The sequence below is a fragment of the Gymnoscopelus microlampas genome (genome assembly GCF_963454915.1).
Source record: "Gymnoscopelus microlampas genome assembly, chromosome: 5".
In the NCBI taxonomy this organism is placed as follows: Eukaryota; Metazoa; Chordata; class Actinopteri; order Myctophiformes; family Myctophidae; genus Gymnoscopelus; species Gymnoscopelus microlampas.
The window spans coordinates 19,619,049-19,642,423 of NC_139942.1; the positions used below are offsets into that span (position 1 = coordinate 19,619,049).

General features: G+C 40.2%; 1 protein-coding gene across 2 annotated transcripts; it reads right to left on the bottom strand.

Annotated features, from left to right (window-relative positions):
• Nucleotides 1-3,433: 3,433 nt before the first annotated feature.
• On the bottom strand, nucleotides 3,434-22,755 carry LOC311045822 (uncharacterized protein). 2 transcript variants are annotated; one of them, XM_084057880.1, is made up of 14 exons: nucleotides 22,538-22,755; nucleotides 20,691-20,746; nucleotides 20,266-20,456; nucleotides 19,211-19,338; nucleotides 13,774-13,902; nucleotides 13,332-13,422; nucleotides 11,576-11,652; nucleotides 10,411-10,534; nucleotides 7,911-8,603; nucleotides 6,440-6,644; nucleotides 5,915-6,309; nucleotides 5,646-5,728; nucleotides 5,477-5,518; nucleotides 3,434-5,371 (listed from the first exon to the last, which is right to left on the bottom strand). In XM_084057880.1, exons 1-13 carry the CDS (start codon nucleotides 22,640-22,642, stop codon nucleotides 5,483-5,485), a joined length of 2,313 nt encoding a protein of 770 aa, XP_083914006.1. In that variant the 5' UTR covers nucleotides 22,643-22,755; the 3' UTR covers nucleotides 3,434-5,371; nucleotides 5,477-5,482. The 2 variants fall into 2 exon arrangements, with proteins under 2 accessions (XP_083914006.1, XP_083914007.1); XM_084057881.1 differs by having other exon boundaries at nucleotides 5,472-5,518.
• Nucleotides 22,756-23,375: the final 620 nt, after the last annotated feature.

The following is a 23,375-nucleotide window of genomic DNA, read 5'->3' on the forward strand; positions in this document are numbered from 1 at the left end:
CAAATGAGCAATAGCTAAAACAAATCAGTGTATAGAATAAACATGATCCAATAAGACACAAGCTCGTACTTCCTTGTGTAGACAGCCCTGTGTAGCCTTGGTGGAGTTATGTTGCTAATTATGGTTTATTTATGTTCTTACTGTGTTTATTGCTGATTGCTTATTTGCGTCTTTGAGCTGTAGGCTGTCTTGTTCATGTTGATGGCTTTTGAATTTGTGATTTAGCCTATACAGCACATTGGGCAACGACAGTCGTTTTTAAATGTACTGTAGGCCTACAGTACTTTTATAATACATAGTTTTGACTTGATAAATTGTAAATTGAGAACATTTTGGTTCAGACACTTTGAATAAATAGCCTAAATCTTTGTCAATCCCAGTGGTTCTCAAAGTGGTGTCCAGGGAGTCAGGGACCCCCAGCTAAATTATTGATCGTTATGAACCAAATGCCCTAAAATAAGTCTTAACTCCAAGAGATAGCTCCATTTGTACACTCTCTGAGTTATTGGGTTGGCATAAAGTATCCAAAATGGGAGCCCTTGAAACTTAAAAGTTTGAGAATCATTGACCTCTCCTCCTACCGCTCAATTAGAACATGATGACATAGGTGAATGCAATTAACGTCTTGGTAGAGAATGAAAAAAGTTGAGAACTCCAAGCAAACACACTTAGTGCAGTCCTGAAACCTTTAACTCACCTTTCCAATGTATTGCTGAATGCCTGATCTTTGAAAACCTTAAAATGACTGTTCCATTACCACAGTAATACAATGGCTGGTTGACATCATGAGATGGTTCACCAGTTCTGGAATTTTTCTGTTGATCTGAAAATACATGTAACAGTAAAGCGTGTCAAGATTTAAGTCACATTAATGAAGTCTACTTAATTTCAACAAGATTGTCCAGTGTGATATTATAGGGATATTACATTTTTGAAGTGGGTGTGGGGTTGATGGTGGAGAAACGTGTCCCTTGTACGTGCTATGGACATGGGGGGTGCATTTCTCCACGCGGAAGCCACTAGTCGGAGTGGTGAGATGTCGGACTGGAAGGAGCACCCCGGACATGGGTTGCTGGGCCAGGCATTGCTGGGCCTGTGCTAGCCTTGGATCACAAGACGGTCATCTGTCACAGTCTTGGATGATCTTTAAAATAGTGTTTGCACTTTCTCCCTTTTTAGTCTGTATATCTAGCATTACCCTTCAGATTTCAAATACAAAGTGCTAACCCCATGGCCACGGACGTTACAATTATGTACGTTCCCTAAGTACATTCCGTATATTACGTATTGTTCAATAAAAATCATTTTAATCCGACTGGTGGCCATTTTCTCACAGAGTTATAACGTATCAGTGTGCAATACACCTCCCAACCGATAGGGGCACGTAGTTGAATGCATATGAAGACAATACGGGGAAAATGGCCACCAATCGGATTAAATGCTTTTTATTGAACAATACGGAATATAGAGGTACTTCTGAGGGCCCGTACGTAATTGTAACATCCATGGCCATGGGGTAAGCACTTTATATTTGAAATCTGAACGTGTTTGTAGATGTACGGACCAAAAAGGGAGAAAGTGCAAACACTATTTTGAAAATCTTTCATGACAGTCATGTATCAGGGCTAGGCCTGGGCGTGCCAGTGAGGCAACTATTCCATCAGTGGATAAGCCTCGCATAGGACATTACATCACACCTGAAATGTTCTGAATAGGACCGAACCCAATTAAGCTTTTTGATTAGCCGAACTAGTCCTTCTGTGGATCTCCGTCTCACCTTTGAGATTCTTCCAAACGGGCACAAGATTTTTTTTTACTGGTCGGGGAATCGACAGAGTCAGAAGCTTTAAATCCATAACCATCAAACTCTCGATGCCGACCAGCAAAACCTCCGTTTAACTCGTCTTTAGGTGTGCTGAACCGGGCTAGTGCCAAACTAACACCAACCCAAGCCATCAGTACAGACGCACTGAACGGAGTGATGGCTCTCCAGCCCATGATCCTAGCAATACAAAGCGGTGCTCAATGAGACGCTCTCACACTAATGAGCTCAATTAAGAACGGAATTCATTGTGTCAGTGGTGGTGGTAAAACGTATAAGTACTCACATTTCTTACTTAAGTAAAGTTAAAGTATCGATACTGCATCAAGTAGAAGTCCGGAATTAAAAATGCACTTGAGTAAAAGTACAAAAGTATTGGTATCAAAATATACTTAAAGTACCAAAAGTAGAAAGTACTCACTATGCAGAATGTCCCATTTCACAAGTTTTCAAATGAATACATGTTATAAAAATCTTTTGAAAATAGCAGATCTACAAGCTCACAATGTGTCGCAAAGCTTGTAGATCAGCTATTTTCAAAATAGCCAAAGTATAGGGTTGAAGTGGTTAATGTTTGTTTTGTAATAATATTCAAAATCTTCAAAGTAACTAGTAACTAAGTTTTCAAATAATTGTAGTGGAGTAAAAAAAATACAATATTTGTCTCAGATATGTAGTGAAGTAGAAGTAAAAGCATTGAAAATTGGAAATACTCTAGTAAAGTAAAAAAAAACTCAAAATTATACGTAAGTACAGTATTTGCAGTACATGTACTTAGTTACTTTACACCAATGCGTTTTCAGGCCGAAGACATGCAAAGACACTGAGAGAAAGACAAAGTAGCGACCTCTACTGGCTACTACCTAGGCCTATTGTATAAAATTGTTGCAGATTCAACTTTTTCATAATTTCATATAGCTTCATGACAGCCCTATCATCAGCAATGTGTAGCCTACATTTTTTTCTTTTTGTTTACACATAATATTTTCTATGAATATATTGGACATGTTAATATGGATTTTCAGACATTTAACCACTTAATCCCTCACTACTTGGTAAAGTGGACCTCTACACCATATCTCTTTGCTGAAAATAGCAGATCTACAAGCTCACAATGCTCTGAGGACCCCTTAAGGTCCCAGACCCCCTGTTGAAGACGCGACATGACTATGGAGTCACGCGTTGAAGACCCATGCCCTAATCTCTCAAGAACAGATTCTGCTCTAGAACAAACAGCAGAGGTCGCTGTTTTTCATTTTCAGTTGGCTCTGGGCTCCCAGATTGCCCATGCCCTAAACCTATGTGGAGTCTGGAGTGTGAGATCACCCTGTATCTTTACGACATTGTTATGTCTAATGTTATGTCCAACCTTAGACATAACAGTAGTCTAGTAGTGTGTGTTCCGTCACAACTCATATTATTTAGTATAGAGTTAGCCTCGGAAACCCATGCTTTTTTTTTAGTATAGGGTTGACAAAACTGGCATTTTTACTTGTCCCTTTTAAAGTACAGTAGTTTTTGAAAACCAAATTCACAATATCAGTCATTTCTTTCACAAAATATACATGTGACGCATACGATGATGCAACTGAAACAAATACATAATTAACATGAAACAGTTTTATTGGAAGAAAACAAATATAAACTGTGTATTGGGGGGGAAAGAGTCAACAGTTGTGAGGTAATCATAAAACAGCACTTTGTGATATCACATTTGAGAAAATTAAAACATTCAAAAGCCTAACAAGTGTAACATTGTTCCCATGCCATGGATAGTCTTTGATGGTTACAGCAATATATTTGATACCATGAATTACTCAAAAGTACCACAGTGAGAGTTAAGTATCTATCTAGACATCTATTGTGAACAGTGTGTAATCAGTCGAATTGTCTCAGAAAACAAATCCAAACGGGAGAGAAACCCACTAACCACTGTGGGAAATGCTTTTCAACTAAGCCATTTTAGTAACAATGCATTGCATCAGATGCGTAGTTGGTCTCTTCAGATAAGTAGATTTTTATACAAATGCTTTATGAGAACCATATAATGGCTGGGGAACGCCACTTTGTTTTAGAATAAACAATGATTTCCATCACCTTTTTGGCACAAATCAATATCCGTCTCAGCTGATAAAAGGTTACAAAAATAGCTACAGAAGGGATATATTCCTAATCTTTTCTGTCCAGAATTTTCTCAACGGCAAAAGCAGGAGGCTTGTTATTTGTTCACAAAACGTCCCACTAAAGGTTTAAACCTTCAACAGTCCCCAGAAGATATGAAAACCTTTGAATACCTAAACTCAGTGCAATTCCCCTTTGTCATCAGCAACAGGATTGTGATCTGTGAACAGTATGCATGATCAGGAAAAATAAAACAATGTAAAACAAACAAGAAAACTGTAAACAATGTGTCCCATTAAATCTATTTGGAAAAGTTCACATTTTTAAGGCTCTTTGACAGAAAAGGCAACACCACGTTCAGCAAGGATTAATCTTACTCACTAGACACCCCTTGTTTTTCACAGCATAAAGCTAAATTATGTGCCAAATCCTGAAACTACAAAAAACCTGACTTGGCTAAGGCTTCATTGAAACACAGCTGTCCTCCTGGCATTACTGTAGCCGTCTGATAAGAATTCACAAAAATTGTGCCAAACTGTATCAACAAAAATGGTAAAATGGACCAGAGAACAGAATAAAACAAAAACAACAAGTCTTAAAAGGCAACTTCGCTGTTATTTGACATGAATCCTATCATTCTATTATGATTAGGACATCTGCCAGAACACTTCCACACCTCATCAAAATATGTCATTTTACATAGGGTGGCAGAAATGTTCCAGTGGAGTGAGACCTTGACATGGAAGGCATTGCTTAGAGTTATATCAGACATTTACGTACATGTCCACCAAACAACATAATAGCTTTCATGATAAATATAGGCAAATTTGCACTTTCAAATGACTCGCTAGAATGACTCCACACCAAATCACACAAGGCAGAAAACTGCTACTGCACTGGCCTTTGAATCAATGTTGCACTCACAGATGACCACATTCAATCGTCACAATAGGTGACAATAGGTGTCTTCCATCAGGTGTCAATGACAAAATACCCTGTTGTGTGACATCTCTGACTGAGTCAGAAGTGCAACATGCTTGAAAGTTTCAACCCATAGAGGGCAGTACAGCACTACGTTTATGACCGATTGGGTGTGTGGATTCATACATAAAAAAATAATTGGACAGCAAAACATGGCTAAAACATAGCTGTTAGGGTTAAGGTGTGTGTAGTGTGTATGTGGGGGTTGGACTACAGCCTGATTTATACTTAGTCGTATGATGGTGTCCCACACCAAATCCTGCCAATCTACAAGCTCAGTGCGACGCGTTGTGGGCTTGTAGATATGGCTAATTATAGCTAATATAATAGCCATTCTTGACACTGGACACTGTAGTACGACAGAGTATAAATTAGACATAACACTACTGAGATGGTCCAGTTAATTTAATGGCTCTCGGTTCCCAAAGAAGTCATCCCGCAAATTTCCTGTCAAAAGAAAAATACATTTATATATAATACATGTATTAAAAAGGAATTTTAAACTTTATTTCTGATGTTCTGATGTTTGGACTAAGTAGCTACTTACCGTACCTAAATTCATGAGACAACCTTCTTTTTAGATGATTTATTCTTCTGCAAATATAAGAAAATTAACATTCATGTAAACAATCCTAATTGATTACTGAAAGTCATTTCTTCACATTTGAATACAAGTAAGATTCAGTCAGGAATGTATAAATTACTACTGTGTGCTTCTTACCTTAGCAGCCGCAGATGGAGTATGTGTGTCTGGAACAGATGGTAACTGTGTCACCTCTTCAGTGTCTGTTGGTTTGTTCTTCTCTGTAACATAGTAATACAGTATATGTTTGAGAGAGAGAGAGAGAGAGAGAGAGAGAGAGAGAGAGAGAGAGAGAGAGAGAGAGATTAAAAATTAATAAGACAAACAAAAGTAAGAGATGGAGAGAAGTTGTCGATGGCCTTATGTTCCCTCATGAGCAATGGGAATTAAGTACATGTATTTCTTACTATTTTTCTTGGCAGAGGCCACTTGTGTCCCACCAACAATCGATGGAGTGGAGGTCTCCGTCTCTGTTGGACCATCTTGTTCCTCCGCCATCTTACCGGCCTTTCCCCGCTTCTTCTTCTTCTTCCCCTCGTTGGGAGATGGAGCAGAAGAGAGTTCAGGAAGCTCCTTCTCCTCTACTTCCTCCTCCCCTCTTCCCTGTTTAACCTTTTCCCCATTCTTCTTCTTCTTCTTCAGCGGCAGCTGGTTTTCTTTTACAGAGATGTTTTCCTGCTCAGCGGCCATTTTCTTCTTCTTCTTCGGTGTGACATCTTCCTGCTGCGGGGTAGCAGGAGCCTGTCTTTTGTCTCGTTTGGCTTGAGGTGTCACCTCCGTGGTCCCCTGGTTCTGGGTTTTCCTGATTTTGGATTGGTTCAGATTTGTATGGTTAACTTTAATTGGTTAACAAAAACTTTCGGTACAGCAAAACTGTGACAATAAGCGACGCGAAAACATTAATAAACATAAAGAACAATGATTAAACTGACTTCTTCTTCCCTTTGGGTGTCGGGATCTCCGTCTGGTCTGGAAGGCTGCTCTTTATCTCGTTGGGTGTCGGGGTCTCTGTCTGGTCTGGAAGGATGCTGCTACTCGATTTCCTCTTCGCTATCCTCTTCTTCCTAGCCGCTTTTTTCCTGTAATTAGTCTGTCTAGTTCTAATTGAGAAGGAGACAGCAGAAACATCAGGGGTTTCTGTAGGAGAGAGAAAGAGGTAGAGGGGGAGATAGAGAAAGGGGGAGAGAGACACGGGAAGGGAGACATGGGGAGAGAGAAAGAGATACAAGATTAAAAAAACGCTTGTACAAGCAACCAATGGTAAAGGTAGGGTGTATTTTAAGTCACTTTAGATAAGAAGGTCAATTAAAGGCCTAGAATGTTTTTTCTTTTTTTACTCAGGGGAGGTTGCGGAGCACAAATGCTCTTTTTCAGCAACGCCCTGCTTCGCATTCACGCAGACATACACACATTAAAACCTGGGAGCTGCCCAGTATAACCACAGTTATAACCGTTAAATACTGCTACTGAGCAGCTCCACTGGAGCAGCTGGGAGGTTCACATCCCCACCCAGATTGTTTTCGGCCGGTCTGCAGGATCGAACCGGGACCTTTCGATTACAAATGCGCTCCCCTAACCTTTAGGCCACTGCTGCCCAAAACATTTACATCTTTGTAATTCCTAGAACAAACACGTATGATAGTTCGATACATACTTTTACACAGTAGTGAGGATCCCAGCCCTCTAAAAGTAGTTTGCTAACCATGTTATACAATCGTGGTCGGCCAACCATGCTGGTGGGCGGGCTTAATGACCTAGGTATTCAATGATTGATTTCACTAACACGTTGCTACTTCCAGGACGTTGGGTGGTTTTATGGGGTTGTTTACATCAACATCATCGCAACGACACACACAATAACAGTGCTCAACGACAGAACATATCTGCACTTCTCTCCAGTCCAAATATGCATCTCGTAAGGTCACAAGCCCATGATAAAAAAATATGTATTTACTTAATACGTCTAATAAAAAAATAAAAAATCTTAATTTTTTAAAGCCACTCAAACAGGGAGAGGTCCTGATCTCGGTGTGTACCCAGCATCATCTGTACGATGGGAATGGCCTCTTCCCTCGCTATCAGCAAAACGCTTTTTTCAACACCAACGAAAACTAGGTTTTTGGTGTTTTTTGCCTCCGTCAATTTCACTTTGTAAACCTAAATCGTTTTGGGGTGGGAACTCTGTTAGTCTACAATGCAGGCAAAGTGTATGAGGTCATCCGAAGGACCACTGTGAACTAAATGAAATGATTCTCTGCCATAAACAGAGAGGACATCTCCGTGTTTCAGTAGCTTTTCTGATTATCTGCATGCTATCAGCATGTTATTTTTGATGTACCACTTTTATTCATGAGAAGTACATGATTCCATAAGTATGAGAGTATGACTCCAAGCCATTCCCACCTGTGACGCTGCTTTCCTCTCCATTTCCCTCTGCTGGTGATTTCTTTTTCTTCTTTTTCTTTTTCTGACCATCCTCGGTTTCGGCTGGAGCGATGGGAGGCTCTGCCTTCTCTTCTGTCACCTCCTCCGCCGCCTCCTCCTTCTTCTTCTTCTTCTTCTTGGGTGGAGTCGCAGGGGTCTCCAACTCCGCCGGCCCTTCCTCCTCCCCTACGCCTCCCCCCCTCCTCTTCCTGGTTTTCTTTCCTGGGGGTGTGGAGGGAATCGTCTCCTCTTCCTCTTCTTGTTTCCCCTCCTCTTCGACACTCTCTCCCTTTTTCTTCTTCTTTGCCTTTTTCTTGTCTGATGGACTGACCTGACACACCTCTTCCTCCTCTTCCCCCTTCTCCTCTTTAGGGTCCTCCACCTCCTTCCCCTCTTCTTCCGCTGCAGTCACCTTCTTCCGTTTCTTTTTGTCTTTCTTCGCAGTACTCGTAGGGGCGAGAGGAGGTTCAGTGAGCGTCGTAGCAATGGGTGTGTCCTCGGCGGTGTCTACGACGAGAGGGGCTTCTTCAGTCGACGTATCCAAAGATTTCTTGTTCTTCTTCCTCTTCTTTTTCCCAGGGAGCGGCGTGCTGGTTACGAGTTCCAGGTTTAAGAGGATGGTTGAGTCCTGTGCATCTGGTTCCTCTCCATCAGCAGCGGGCGTCTCTTCAACTGGAATTACAAACAACCAGTTATTCTACTAATACAGACCGTTTCATTATGTAGAGTAAACAATGACACCGCTGTCCCAACCATTCAAAGTGTGTGAACTTCTTGTTTGTAAGGAAACAACGATACAGCTCTTAATTAGCTAACTAAGTAGCCTACAAAATGTTATTTTAATTTGTTATTATTGGGGTAGGGTAAGTGATATTTTTTGGTTAAAACAAAAAGTATTTTGTTGAAAGGTTAAAGCACTATATTCTGATAGTAATCATTGCAATAGAGTGTTTGTTCAGTAACAGATGTCTCCCCGTCTCTCCAGCTCTTTAATAAACAGAAAATGCATTTTCCGGTAGGTTTCAAAATCTCAGCCAATCAGGAGGAAGTACCCATTTTTAAGCTTCATTTTTATAGTGTTCCAGTTCCAATTCTGCATGCTCATTTCTTAATGTCATCACTTCCAATTTCACTTGTTTAATCTATATCCTGATTGAGTTCTGTATCCTGATTGGATAAAATTGGAAATGAAACTGAAACTGAAACGCAAATGCATTTTCTGTTTTATAAAGAGCTGGAGAGACAAGGAGACTCCTTTTACTGAACAAACACTCTATAGCAATGAGTACTATCAGAATATAGAGCTATTTAACACTTATTCTAACCAAAGAAAATCACTTACCCTACCTTTAATTAGCTAGTGGTGTGTTATGAGCTGGCAAGATATTGATATATATTGAAAAAATACCAATATGCGCAGGGACTCCATGTGAACGTCAATTTATTTAAAAGGGACCATAACGGCGTCAATACATGCCACTGTCTATTCACAGATTTGGCCATTTTCGTGTTAATACATTTATTTTTAGGTTTCATTTGTTTACATTTTGTTTCAGTTCATTAACTCCAAACCACAGTATGCTTTGGAAAATGGTCGCCAGAATTTCAAGTACTGTAGTCATAGTTTATGGGCTACACATGTTAGGCATTCTATGGTCCTTTAAGGTGCAATGTTGTTGGCTACAGCATTTACACCAGTCGAAGACTCAGACTCTTTTTAGTTGACTTTTCCTTGGGTTTCAACTCCCAGAGACTCTGCACAGATTTTGAACATGCTATTCTGTGAATAACATGCGAGTGGAGTTGAGTAGGAGAATTCGGCTTGACACCCTGTCTCCCCCTCTCTCAAACAGTACTAAGCAAACTCCATTGTTGTCCGGAATAGGCCATTTTATGTGTGGGCACGCTGCACAAACAGATGCATTGTGGACCGGGCATACTTCAAACTCATGGCATCAGCGCACCAGAGTGCAACCGGTGCGGAACTGAAGGCCAATGCCGCTTCTTGAAAATCCACTCCATGCTTCATTCCAAATCTGCCTGCTCAACTCACAGTGTTTTATACCATGTTTCCGTTGCCCCACTTCAATAAAATCTTACTTTATTGCCTTTTAACCACTTTCAACCTGGCGTCCCTATTTTGGCCATCTCATAGTGGCCGATTTATCAAAGAAATTCAAAGATGACAAACATAATCGAGAGACAAGCTCACAACCCAAGATCACAAATGTGTCGCGTTGTGAGCTTGCAGATCGGCATTTTTGTCCCACAACACCATTGTACGACAAACTATAAAATAGGGCTTAAGTGTTTGAACAACTGCGTCTTATGTCATGCTATTTTAGATGACTATTTCAGATAATTTTTCACCTCTTCTTTTGCAATATGGAATGTTTTTTAAGAGATAAATAAGTCTAGAGTCTGGGTCTCATGACAACCCATGATGTTGCTGTTGTTGTGCAGTGCAGTAGAGTGTTACCCATATCAGCAGCAGAGGGGTCAGAGGGGGTTGTTAAGGTCACCAGTTGGTCCTCAGGTTTCTGCTGGAGAGCTGGGTCACCACCTTCAGCCTCCTGAGGGCTGCCAGTAGCCGATTGAAGAGTCTACATAATGAAACACAGTTCATCTAAACCAGTGGTTCTCAAACGTTTACATTTCAAGGCCCCCCATAATTCTGAGTGTACACAAATTGAACCAAATGTACCTGTGGTTCCATTTGTACTCTCTCAGAGCCATAGACCTGCAAGGGTCCATTTGGAACCGCCTCAAAGAACCCAGAGATGTAAACCATTCATACCACTGATGTAAACCATACATTTTTACAGTATATGACAAGGGTCCATAACCCTACATATTGGGTTAAGGGAAATAAGGGTGTTACCAGAGGAGCTCAGACTGATTAATGAGAACCTCTTTTAAAAACTTTCATAGACATGACTTGCTTTTAGATAATCATTTAAATAAATCAGTTTTCACAACCATTTGTAGTTTCTTTCCCTGTTTTACAAATTTCATTTTATCATGTCTTTTTTCATCACGTTATGTTATTTAGATAGATATATACTGTTTTCTTGACCACAAATGTTATTTAGATAGCATATTGTTTGGACAGATGGTAGATTTGATGTTTACCTGGTATGACCATTTACGCTGTCGTTTGTTGACTACGGTTCATGCCATTTACTATGATCTTGCACTTTGTAAGTCGCTCTGGATGAGAGGATATTCTGAATGCCAAAAACTTAAATTGTAAAGCTTTACGAAAAGTCCAAAAGAGATAAATCAATATCTCCTACTTACAGGCATAGTCTAGCCAAAATAAATATAGCTCATATCCAGAGAGTCAAAGGACTCTTATTGTTCAAACAAGTCCTAGAGCTGTACTGTTGCTTTTGCATTTCTCTTTCAGAATGCAATCAAGGCCAGACATAAGCTAATGGATAGAGATCGAAAAGCTTTCATGTCACTGCATGAAATTATAATGCTGAACAACAGTACAGCTCTGGGCCTTGTTCTTTTTGGGGGGGAGTTTGCAACACTGGAATTCTATGACTTCCAGAAATAAACTCTTAAAATCTTGTTTTGGCAAGCTGGACCATACAAACAATAAGAGAAACATGTAATTGTAAGATGAATAAAACTACCTCAGTTTCCTTGTCCTTGTCCTCTTCCTCTTTGGAGCTTTCACACACAGAGGCTGGAGCAGCGGTCTCATCAGGGCCTAGTTTATATAAACAAACAAAAGAGATTTTCAAAATGGCTGTTTTGGGCTTTTTTATTTTTACTGCTTCAAATACAAAATGGACGACATTGGCAATCTCTTTTCATCTCTGCCAGACAGAAAAAGTGCATTCAGTCAATTTGTCTATCTGTCGTGTCTGTACGCAGCTAATTTTGCAAACTGCTTGGCAGATCAGCATCATATATCATCGTAAAACTACTAATCAGCTCAAAGGAGGTGTATTTTATATCCGTATTCATAAAATTGTCAAATTATCAGTCCAATTACTTGGATACTTAAATATGACTTTGCGTTAGTGTGCAATTGGTTGTAGTTCTCATACTGCTCCCCACTCGAGCTTATGAAACAAGCTTTGACAAGCTAAACAAAAAACAAGATATACATGAGGCTGCCAAACGGGAAGAGAACCGCAGCTTTGAACATCTGGTGAGGGCGTTGTGCCACATGGAGCAGTCAGCCTCGCTGTGTCCAAGCATGGACTCCTCTGTGTGGCACTACAGAGCTTAGTATAATGTTGCTGTCGGGCAGAAACCTCTTATCTCCATAATTTTAACTGTTTGTGTTTTTTCGTAAATTAACGCCCTACTTGATCATACTACAGTGTCACACAAAAGCATCAAAAGTAGCAGATCTACAAGCTCGAAACATCTGCTACTTTTCCTATTTTTGAATTTGAATCCTGAGAAGTCACAGTTTTTGAGGTTTCCACCCTACAGACGATATGCTGCCAAGTCCACAGAGGGCAAAATATACTTTTTTTTCAAGAAAGCAGTATTTTCCCCTATTTAAAAAGAGTAAAAAGTACAAATACATTTATGGAACAGAGTTAGACATGCAGACAGGTAAATCGACTCATGGGAGACCAAACATCAACCGCTCAACAAGAGGGAATCTCCGCTAGGCCAGGGGAGATAATGGTCTTATGCACTTCACTCAGCGCTACTGTCAACAGGTGTCCTTCCCAACAAAAGGATTTTCAGTGTAAGAGTAGGGAGACCACCACCAACCACTGCAGATGTAATACTGTAGTTATAATCAGGGGTGCAATGCTCAGTGGACGGGGTTGCACGCCGAGCAACCACTTATTTGGCCAGGGGGGACGCGCAGGCACACGCATAGATTTAAAACTACTTTAAATTCACACTTCATCAAAGTTTACAAAGGCTCCCGACTCACGCCAGGTACATTAACATAGGAATTAGCCTATATGCATATCAATTGCCCATTGTGTGACCTGTACTGTAGGTGTTAAGCGACGTGCGCGTCACGTCATTAAAATAGAGAGCAACCACTTCTCAAATGAGCATAGCATCACTGGTTATAATGTATATAATGTATAATACACCAGTCTAAACCAATCGATTAAACTAACTTTAATTGACAGAATGTTATGTTGTGTTTCATTAATATGAATGTGTAATTCCAAGCATTGACACACTAGCATGGGAATGCATTGGCTTCATTAAGCGGTACAGATTCTAGGCCACGCTCCTTACAACGTGGCCAGATTGTCACTAGAGGGCTCTGGACAAGCCTCCAGTGTTTTCATCACAACGTCTTGTGAGTATCCACAGTGTGGTGTGAGGCAGTGTTAACAAGATCCCATACATAGCGTCTAAATAACAACCTGGGTTCAAAACGCCATTGGCTGCTCATACCGTCAGTGGGAAGGTCTTTTGGCTCCGCTGGCAGCTCAGTGGTCTCCTGAGGTGTCACTTCAGAGGAGGTGGGCAAGGCTGGGACAGCTTTCTGCGAGGGAAAAAGAAGACCCCTCAGGTCAACAGAGGTCAGCAGAGGCTAAGTCACCTGGGAGGTCCAAGAATGAACGTTTTCCAAGAGGTGTATAAAGACGTTTGAATGTTTGTTCCCCTGTTGGTGTCCTTGTAGCTCAAAGAGTTTAAGAATCAGAACTATGACAGATCGTGCACAAGACAGAGGGGACAGCCTGTGCTGTGGCTATGACAAATAATCGTAGTAATAATTATTTCCTGATTCTCCACACTAAAACGTTACAAGACATGTGGTGTTGGACAACATTTAAGAATACATTTTTTTTTTACAAAACTAAAAGTATCAAGCAAACAATTTCCCATACTGCACCTCGACAGGACTGTCCTCCTCATCCTCTAAAGATTCACTCCCATTGGCTAGTTGACTGGTAGGAGTTTCCGCTTGATTGACAGAGGCTTCAGACTGAACCACAGGTACTTCAACGGCTGGCTCTGCGTTCTGGGAGTAAAGAAAATCAATCAGGTTTGTCAGTTGGACAATAAAAGTTTCACATTTCACATTGTACATTTTGCATGCAGTTCTTTTACGTTCCTACAAAATGTCTGCAAGTAGAATTGTGTGTGAGAACAAGAGATGACAAATTTAAACTGTTTATGGCATGCATAGTCTTTCCATTTGTTGTAAAGACCTACATTATCTGTTCTTATGTTATAAAGGGAGTGTTGATATATTCTTAAAACAATGTCACCAACACACATTCCTCCATAGCTGCTACACTTCATTATTTCTCCGTCTGCCTGCTTTCTCACAAGGGAGATCAAAGGACACAGCATCAGACACCGGGACTTCACTAAAGCATTACCAACCAATAAATACTGTAGCTGATGAAGTACAGACTGCATATGTTGAAAAGTTGAAAACCAAACAATGAAGGCTGGAACTACACAAATACAGTTCAGATTAATTGTGGGCAAAATGCTCCTTTAAAAATGAAGTAGTTCAGATGAACTAGAAGAGATAGCTCTTGAAGAATTATTCCTTAGGCTCATATCTAACTTGCACTGACTCTTTTCCGTCAATGCTTTCTGAGCCAGAGGCCTTGGCTGGGACATGGGACTGAAGTTGGGCTTTGGCCTGATAAGGGGTGGGTTGGCTGGGTTGCGGCAGGCTGGAGGCCTCCTTGGTGGGCTTCTTGGCTAGAGCCTCGCCTTCTGAGTCGGGGGAGTCTGAGGCAGTGCTGGAATTTTGCATCGTATTAGATGCCTTGGCAGGGGCATCTAGAGTGGCTGACTATAAAATATGCAGCAGTAGCCTAATCATTTCGCACAGCTGGCATGACTCACAATGCTTGCATTCTTAACGACTGCTGGTAATCCACAGTGACTGATTCTTTTATATTTTGCATCTGGTATTCCAGCCCAAATCAGTACTGACTTCAGTCGGACAATTTAAAAATGCAATGTTTTGTTTTATGCATGTGTGTGTGTTGAGCGTGCAAGAGCATGGGTTGCCTTATAAACTGCAGCTGTATGGGCATTAGATGCGAACCACGGAGCGTTTCACATTAACAGAACCAGACAGAACCAGAAATAACCACCGGCACTGTAGCACAGATTTGAACACTGTCCAGGAGTGGGGATCAACAGAAAGCCACACTCAGACAAGCCCGCGAACACACACACAAAGTTTGTATCAGGAGATTATGAGTCTGTCAACAGCAGTCTCTCTCAGGCACACAGGTCTGTTCAAACAGTATTAGAGCCAGCTATCAGCATCAACTGCATCACTGGACAAGTATAAAAGAATGGAAACAGGATTCACATACATTGCCTGAGATAACACACATCAGACACAGACAGACAGAGATAATACAATCCCAACAGAATAGACTACATGTATAGTATACACACACACATGGTTAAGGTAGCTGTGTGTGTGTGTGTGTGTGTGTGTGTGTGTGTGTGTGTGTGTGTGTGTGTGTGTGTGTGTGTGTGTGTGTGTGTGAGAGAGAGAGTCTGTGTGTGTCTGCCTTTCCAAAGTACATAAGCCAATGCCTATCTATCTACACACACATTATTACAGTGACTGGCTGGAAGCTATGTGTGTATGTCAGTGTGTCTGTCAATGTCAAAGAGTACAGTATAATACTACTCCAACAACTGGCAAAGAAAAAATGTATTAAATGTTTGCGATGTCTCCATATGATAATCACACCGCAAAAGTTACATGAATATGTTTCTTTTATTGTTTATTCAAAGAATAAAGGTTGCTCACAATCAAAGAGATTCGACTTGGGAACGCTCCTCACTCACTGAAGTGTCATTTTGAAGCAACATCAATTACTTATGACATGTTACATAGCTGGATGACTGGTAACAGATCATATAGTGTATTACTCAGCTTATTACTGTTGTAGCCCCCCACCCATGCACAACAAACTGCAAGATTGTTGTGCATTGATCAAATCATTTATTGAATGTGATGTGTATATCACATGCTCTAATGTTTATGAGGGTGCACTTTGTGATAAATAACTGAGACAAAGGGGGAGTAAGCTATGTTTTATTCATTAAAAAAAGAAAGAAAGACGTGTAGCATACAACAAACTAAAATAGTCTGTAGGACTGAAACGTGCAACTACTGCTGCTACAATAAAAACTGCTTCAGCAGATTTGATCACTGTTATTCAGACAGAGATATATCACATTTCAGTATATCTTCCAGTTAAATTGACACTTTCACTCTCAGCTGAGACACACACACTGCGTTATTAACATAATTAGAATACGAGCAGATCAAACGGCTCTGACTGCAGTGGCTCAGGAGGTAGTTCGGCCGTCTTCGAATCGGAAGTTTCCAGATTCCATCCCCGGCTCCTCCTGGCTGCATGTCAGGTTGGTTGGTTGGTCTTGCATGGTTTCCTCCGCCATCGGTGTGTGAATGGGTGAATGTGAAATACATTGTAAAGTGCTTTGGAGAAAGGCACTAAATGCAGTCCATCTACCATTTACCAATGTTGGCGCCAATGTTTGTCCGTGCTCAAATATGGAGATGATATAATCGGAGGGGTCAGCCATCCCAAATGGAGTTCCACATGGCTCCAGAATGGCCTCCAAGTACTCTTATAATAAAAGGTACCGACCCAACTATAAATGTGCGAAATATCCGTGTCCTTCGCATAACTTGAGAAGCATCCGACCAATCAATTAGAACAGTGGTTCTCAATCTGTGGGTCGGGACCACCACATGGTTTTGGGGGGGGGGGGTCCCCAGATGAGTAAAGTGACAATTTAAGGACTTTTACAGCCTTTTTAATAGCTTAAAAAATTAAATGGAAATGAAATGAAAAAAGACCATTACTGCATCAAATGTAATTGACAAACTCTACTATAAATACAGTAAAACATTGGCCAAATTGTCAAATAATATAAGAAAGAGCAGAAATTGTGAATATGGCCAATCTACAAGTTCACAACGCCTCGCAACGCAAGGTGTTGTGAGCTTGTGGATCGGCTATTTTCACAATATTTATCTGTGAGAACGGAGTCAAACTAAATGTAATGCCTCCATTCCTACAATTCCAAGTGCTTGTCAGGGTGGGGGGTCCCCAGTTCAAATATGAATATTTTGGGGCGTCGCGGCCTGAGTGTGTATGTGTCTGTCTGTCTGTCAGTCGCCACAGAAGTACCTGTTGTGGACTTACATGTTAACATTAAGCATATTGAAAAATGCAAAGACAAACTGCAAACAAAGACAAACTGCGTTTTCTGCAGCCTCCTTGAGACCATGGACTGGGTTGACGAGTCACACACAATGGGTGATTAAACTGTCTATTGTTTTCTACGTAACCACAAGAAGCTGCTAGTGCAGAAGACTACAGACAAGCGGTATAGAGAGAGTGCAGTGTCACAGCAGCTGCTACAAAACATGATAAATGGTTGTGAATTTAAAAAAAGTCTTTCAGCAATAAACACGCTCCTGTTTTATGAAAGAGCTATTGTTCTCTGAAAAGAAACGAGTGCGGAGTACGTTCTTTTTCACTTTTTAACAAACTAAATGATATCCTCTTTTTGCAACATTCAAGGATGTGCCCTGCAGAAAATGATTACACTTGTGCATTTCTACTTTGATTTGATTACACTCTGTTATATCACAGTTACACCAAACAAATCTTCATTTATTAACTTTTATAGCGATAATTATTGAAAATAAGGCAGTCTGTTCCAGTTCCAGTTATTAAATTAGCCATTCATTATGCCATCTAATGGCTTAGGAAATAATTGGCCTGAGGCTGACCCTTGACCTACAGTATCTATCTACATACCAACCTATTTAATTACAGTATCTACTTACGTACCTACTGTACCTGGTGCGACCTGATAGCCAAATGGTTAGGGCGGTGGTTCTTAACCTTTTCAGGCTTCGACCCCCCCAAATGATCATATTTGAACTGGGGATCCCCTACCTTGACAAGCACTTGGAATTGTAGGAGTTGAGTCATTACATTTACTTTGGCTCAGTTCCATAGAAAAATTGTGAAAATAACCGATCGGCTATTTTCTTTTTTTTTTGCCTCTTTCTTATATCATTTGGCCAATGTTTGACCAGTTTTTATAGCATGGTTTGGTTTGTTGATTACTTTTGATGCAGTAATGACCTTTTTTTTTATTTCATTTATCTTTTTTTATGTTAAAAAGGTCCATCTGTCAGGACCCACAGGTTGAGAACCACAGGGTTAGGCCACATACCACATAGGCTCTGATGCCTGACAGCGACCCTCGGGCCAGGCAGACCAATTGTTGCATGCCACTCCCCTACTCTCTCCCCGTTTCCTGTTTCTCTCACTGAATATCAATAAAGGCAGAAAAAGCCCCAAAAATATCTTTAGAAAGAGAAGCTATAAGTAATGTTTTGTTTTTTAAATTAAGGTCCTCTTTTAAGTATTACTATGTTTTCTAATATTTAATACTAAATATGCATATTTATAAATGCACAGCATCTCTGTGTGTGTCTGTGTTTCCTCTGCATTTTTCGAGAACCGTCAAACCATTTAACTTCAAATTTGCCGTGTGTAACGCCAAGGACCCGAGGGAGTGCAGTGTCGAGTGGGAAATCGGTTGGATCAGCAGTTGTCCAGAACAGTAAAATCTCCGTGTATCTGTCTGTCTGTCTCTCTGTATCCCTTTCATACCCATATATGGAGATCCCCTATGTCATCAATAATCAGAACCGCACTAACTACTGTGACAACAGGTATAACGGTTATTGCATAACTGAGGGGCATGCGTTCCCAATGGGCTTCACCTTAACTAGAAAAGCCTAAGCCCTCAACTGGCTAGTACAGTAGCGATTAAAATGTCTTCACCATCATGCATAGTGGTTTTAGCCTTCTGTGAATTGTCATAAGTATACATCTAAGACCTGTGGTACAATTATGAAATTAACTCTACTGAAAGATGCAGGAGACAGTTTTAGCAGAAATGTGCCAGTAATGGGTTTTGCACTGAAACGCTTACAGATGCTAGAGCGATAACAATTCAACGAGCCTTTCAACCAACATTGGGTATCAGTGCTGGTGTTGGTGTGCTTGGGGAACCAGCAAACCTTCCAGCCTGCATTTCCATGGGTTGATCAAATGATTATACTGTATAACTGGATGTGGTGGTTGTGGTTCCTTGGCAGGATAACTAGACCAAACACATGCTCAGTGGATATTCAATCATAGCATGGCATTGGTAGGAAATGTTATTCCGCCATACATCTACTGTAGCTATCACATGTAATACTTTGTTCTCTCTCTGTTTACCTCTTCTTGTTCTTTTGCCTCCTCTTCTTGTTCTTTTGCCTCCTCTTCCTGATCAGGGAGGCCCTCAGGATCTCTCCCCAGGGAGGGAGAGCCTCCATTGGATGACTCAAAACCATTCTTCTGGGACTCTGGGGTTAGGGAAAAGAATACATGACAACATGTTTTCAGTAGCAAGTCATATTAATTTAAGTGACAGTGTGTGGTGGCTGGACAGTATCATGGTATGGTTAAAAAGGTGATAAAACCCAACCTGACTTTGCCAGATAGAAGAAGCTTGCCGCCCCCATCTGGCGGAGTCAGGTTAGATAAAACCCTTATATAATAGCAAACATTATAGTTAAAACCTTTAAAAAAAAAGAAGCATACATTAAAATTAATTATTACACAACTTGGTTGAATATTTTTGAATAATGGCCGCTGAACTCAATAACAGACCGCTGTCTAATCAAAGACTCAGAACACCTGGCTCATATCAATCTGCACTGCTTGATTTGTGCCATATCCGACATTGACAAGATGACCACGTTGCACTGGACGCACCTGGCGTGAATTAATGGTCTACTTCCATTACCGTAATCAATTAAATCCTTTTCAAATCAATAAAATTTTCAAAATCAATTCAATTTTGTTGTTACTGGGTCAATTAATTAATTTCTTTATTAAGTAGCCATGTAATAAGCAGGATAATCAATGCGGAGCAGGTCATTATTGAGAAATAAAACCCTTCATGATGATAAAGACAACGCATCGAGGTCTAATCACCCCGTCGGCCGGGGTTTATTTTCAATAATGACCTGATCCCCAATGATTATCCCTTGCATAATGGGTAAAGAGGCCAAAAAAGTGCAACTCCACTGGAAATGGATACGTGTGAACATCCTGAACAAAATAAAAATATATAATGATACCTTGGTTTTAAAAATGCAAAGGTACAAGGTGACAGGAAGAATATGACGCACCAAAGAAAAGTAGAACATAAAGTGAATTAACAAGACAGAGAGAGACAGGCAAGCAGGCAGGCAGACAGACAGACAACTGTGCATACAGACACATACCAACTAGAGGTGTAGTCTCCATCTCTTCTTCACTGGTGGAAGGCTTAATGTCCACCTTTTCTTCTTCTACATTGGAGAGCTTGGCGTCTTCTTCTTCATTGGTGGCAGGGTCTGGTTTGATGCTTTTCTTCTTCAGGGTGATCGAGTCCATATCCATTTCCTGCTTAGTATGTTGAGCTAGAGAGCACAGTCTGTGGATACACAAATACAGGTATGGCAGGTTTCAAGAGCAATTGTATTGAAGCATTTAAAAGGTCGACTTTGTGTGAATTCAAACTTGAATTTATTAAAATAATTACTGGTGTTATTTAGCACACAAAAAATAAGACACTGATTCAAAATCTTTATTTCTTAGATATTGGCTTTGAATTTTTGATAAAGCAAATGCAAGCAAATCGTATTACTGTACGTTAACAACAACTTACTTGGTCCAGCCTGTGTACATATCGTGTAGGCTGGGGCTCTCTTCTGGTGTTTCCACCTATTCGAGAGAGAGAGAGAGAGAGAGAGAGAGAGAGAGAGAGAGAGAGAGAGAGAGAGAGAGAGAGAGAGAGAGAGAGAATAAACGCCAATGAAGTTAATTTGTGGTTTTCAGAAGCTGAACACCCTGGATTCCTAGTGCAGTAGAGCAGTGGTTCTCAACCTGTGGGTCGGCACCCCCAGGGGGGTCCCCACATGATTTTTTTGGGGGGGGGTCCAGATTACAGTGAAGTGACAATTTAAGGACTTTTAATACTTTTTATAACCAATAAAATAAAAAAAAAGAAAGAAAATAAAAAGACCATTACTGCATCAAAACAAAAGTAGGCTAATCAACAAACTTTAAAAACTGGTCAAACATTGGCCAAATTGTCAAATAATATAAGAAAAAGGCAAACAAAATAGCCTACTGAGCTTGTAGATCTGCTATCACCAATTTGCAATACTTTTACTTCTACTTCACTACATCTCAGAGGCAAATATTGTACTTTTACTCCACTATAATTATTTGAAAACTTTAGTTACTAGTTACTTTGAATATTTTGATTATTATTTAAAAAAACATTCAGACCTATATATGTTGGCAGTTTGAAAATAGCCGATCTACAAGCTCACAACGCATCTCTGTGAGCTTGTAGATCTGCTATTTTCAAAGGATTTTTATACATTTGAAAACTTGTCAAATGGGACCTTCTGCATAATGAGTAATTTCACTTTTAATAATGTAAGTATATTTTGATGCTTGAATAATTTTGTAGTTTTTTTTGTAAATTTTGATTACCTTACTTTTACATGTAACAGATTGTTTCTGCATTGCAGATACTTTTACTTAAAATATTTGAGTAATTTTTCCACCACTGGTTTAGAGCCACTGTAGTAGACAGTAGACCTGATATGAACCTAATGTTGCACTGTAGTGTGAGTCCTATAAGCAGCAGTAGGGGGGCTGGTCTGTGCCTTAGCTTGCTGCCATGCTGCTGTCTCTGTAACATCGTGTTCTTTTCAAACCCATGTGCATCAATCAGTGTTGCCATGTCTGCTTATTATAAGCGACTTTGGGCTTCTTTTTCTGTAAGGTTGCTTGTAAATATTGGTAATTGGGCTTCTTTCTAACGTGTAGTTGCTTATTTAGGCTGATTGATTGATTGAATACTTTATTAGCAGTTTGCAAAAAAAAAGGCACAGGAAAGTACAGTTCAATACAAGGTCTGCAAAGAGGATTTTAAACCCAAGAAAGCCTATGCCTTGTTCCATTGTGGTCCTTTGCACTCTGGGGGTCCTTTCTTTGGCTTGCTTCCAATTGTTTCAATAATAATTTAAACCAGTGGTTCTCAAATATTTTCATTAACGTGTTTGTGCCCCAGGGAACATTTGTGTTGTTACAAGGTTTCACAACACATTCCACATTTTATTGCAAGAGCTTTTGAAAATAGCAGATCTACAAGCTCACAACGCGTCACATCACGACGTGCTGTGAGCATGTAGATCTGCTATTTTCAAAAAGTGCTCATGTGGCCTAGTTGCTTCTTTTGGGCTAGTTTTCCTAGACCTGGTTGCTTATTTCTTTCACAAAACCTGGCAACACTGCTTATACCACAACAACACTGCCGTTTGTAAACATTTATGTGTTTATGTAACGCGACGTGGCACACACGATGAATAACGCTGATATTGTAATGTGCAATCATAGTTGACATTCTGGTCTATAGTCAACCGAGAGACTATAGTCGCCAAATGTAGTTAAAAGGTAGGAAAATAACTTTACATAACGATCAGACAGACAGTCTCTTACCTGTGAAACGTGTTTCTTCAACATGCTCGCAGCCTTTGAGTGTCCGTTCACCTTCAGATGCTGATAGATCAGATACAGCAGAGCGTCGTCTGCTTCAGAGGCCATGATCGTCACTGTTAATGGGCCGGTTGCCACGACCGAAAAGCCTAATAAATGCTTGATGTGAGCAATTTATGAACAGTTCATTTCATTCTAGCTATTCGCTCCTATCCACATGCTGCTCTGACCATGAGAGAACTGTGTGTACGACGACTACGCCCCCTCTCGCTATGCATCGTGGGAAGTGGATTTTTTTACGCGGCGTGACTACAGCTGTATCTTTTTAGTTTTTACCACATTATTATCATTATGCAGCTTGCAGCTATAATCATTATTATCATAATATTTATGTACTATATGTGTATGTATGTGTTTATTAATTTACGTATGTAGCCTCTTCATTTATTTATTGGGAGGGGAGGGGGTCATCATAAACTCAAATGTTTAAAAGAATGTCTCCTTTGGTTCAAAGATGTAATCCCAGAACGTGTTCCTTGAGGCGGGGGTAAACTAATCATAGCCACATCATAGACAGATGGATGCATATTTACATTTGTTTTAGGCAAAAATCAATCAGTAGCTTCAATTATGGCTACAAACTACAGAACAGGATACAAGCAAAAGTAGATAGCTACATAAAAAACCTGAAAGATAAAGAAGATCAGGGCCAGGGGTTACAGGTCATGTAAGAAGACAAGAATCTTCTAGACATAATAATGGCCTTGCAGTGTTTAATGTGTTTCATATTTGGTTTCTTTCTTAACTAAATAACAATTAACTCGTTTGATCTACTGCTAAA

Bases quoted from the DNA above. Each gene is read 5' to 3' on its own strand.
- LOC311045822 (XM_084057880.1), bottom strand. From the start codon at position 22,642: ATGGCCTCTGAAGCAGACGACGCTCTGCTGTATCTGATCTATCAGCAT. The intron at 6,645-7,910 runs GTGGGAATGGCT...TCTCTCCTACAG, and splicing joins AGAGGAAAGCAGCGTCACAG to AAACCCCTGATGTTTCTGCT. The intron at 5,729-5,914 runs GTAAGAAATACA...ACTATGTTACAG, and splicing joins GGCCTCTGCCAAGAAAAATA to AGAAGAACAAACCAACAGAC.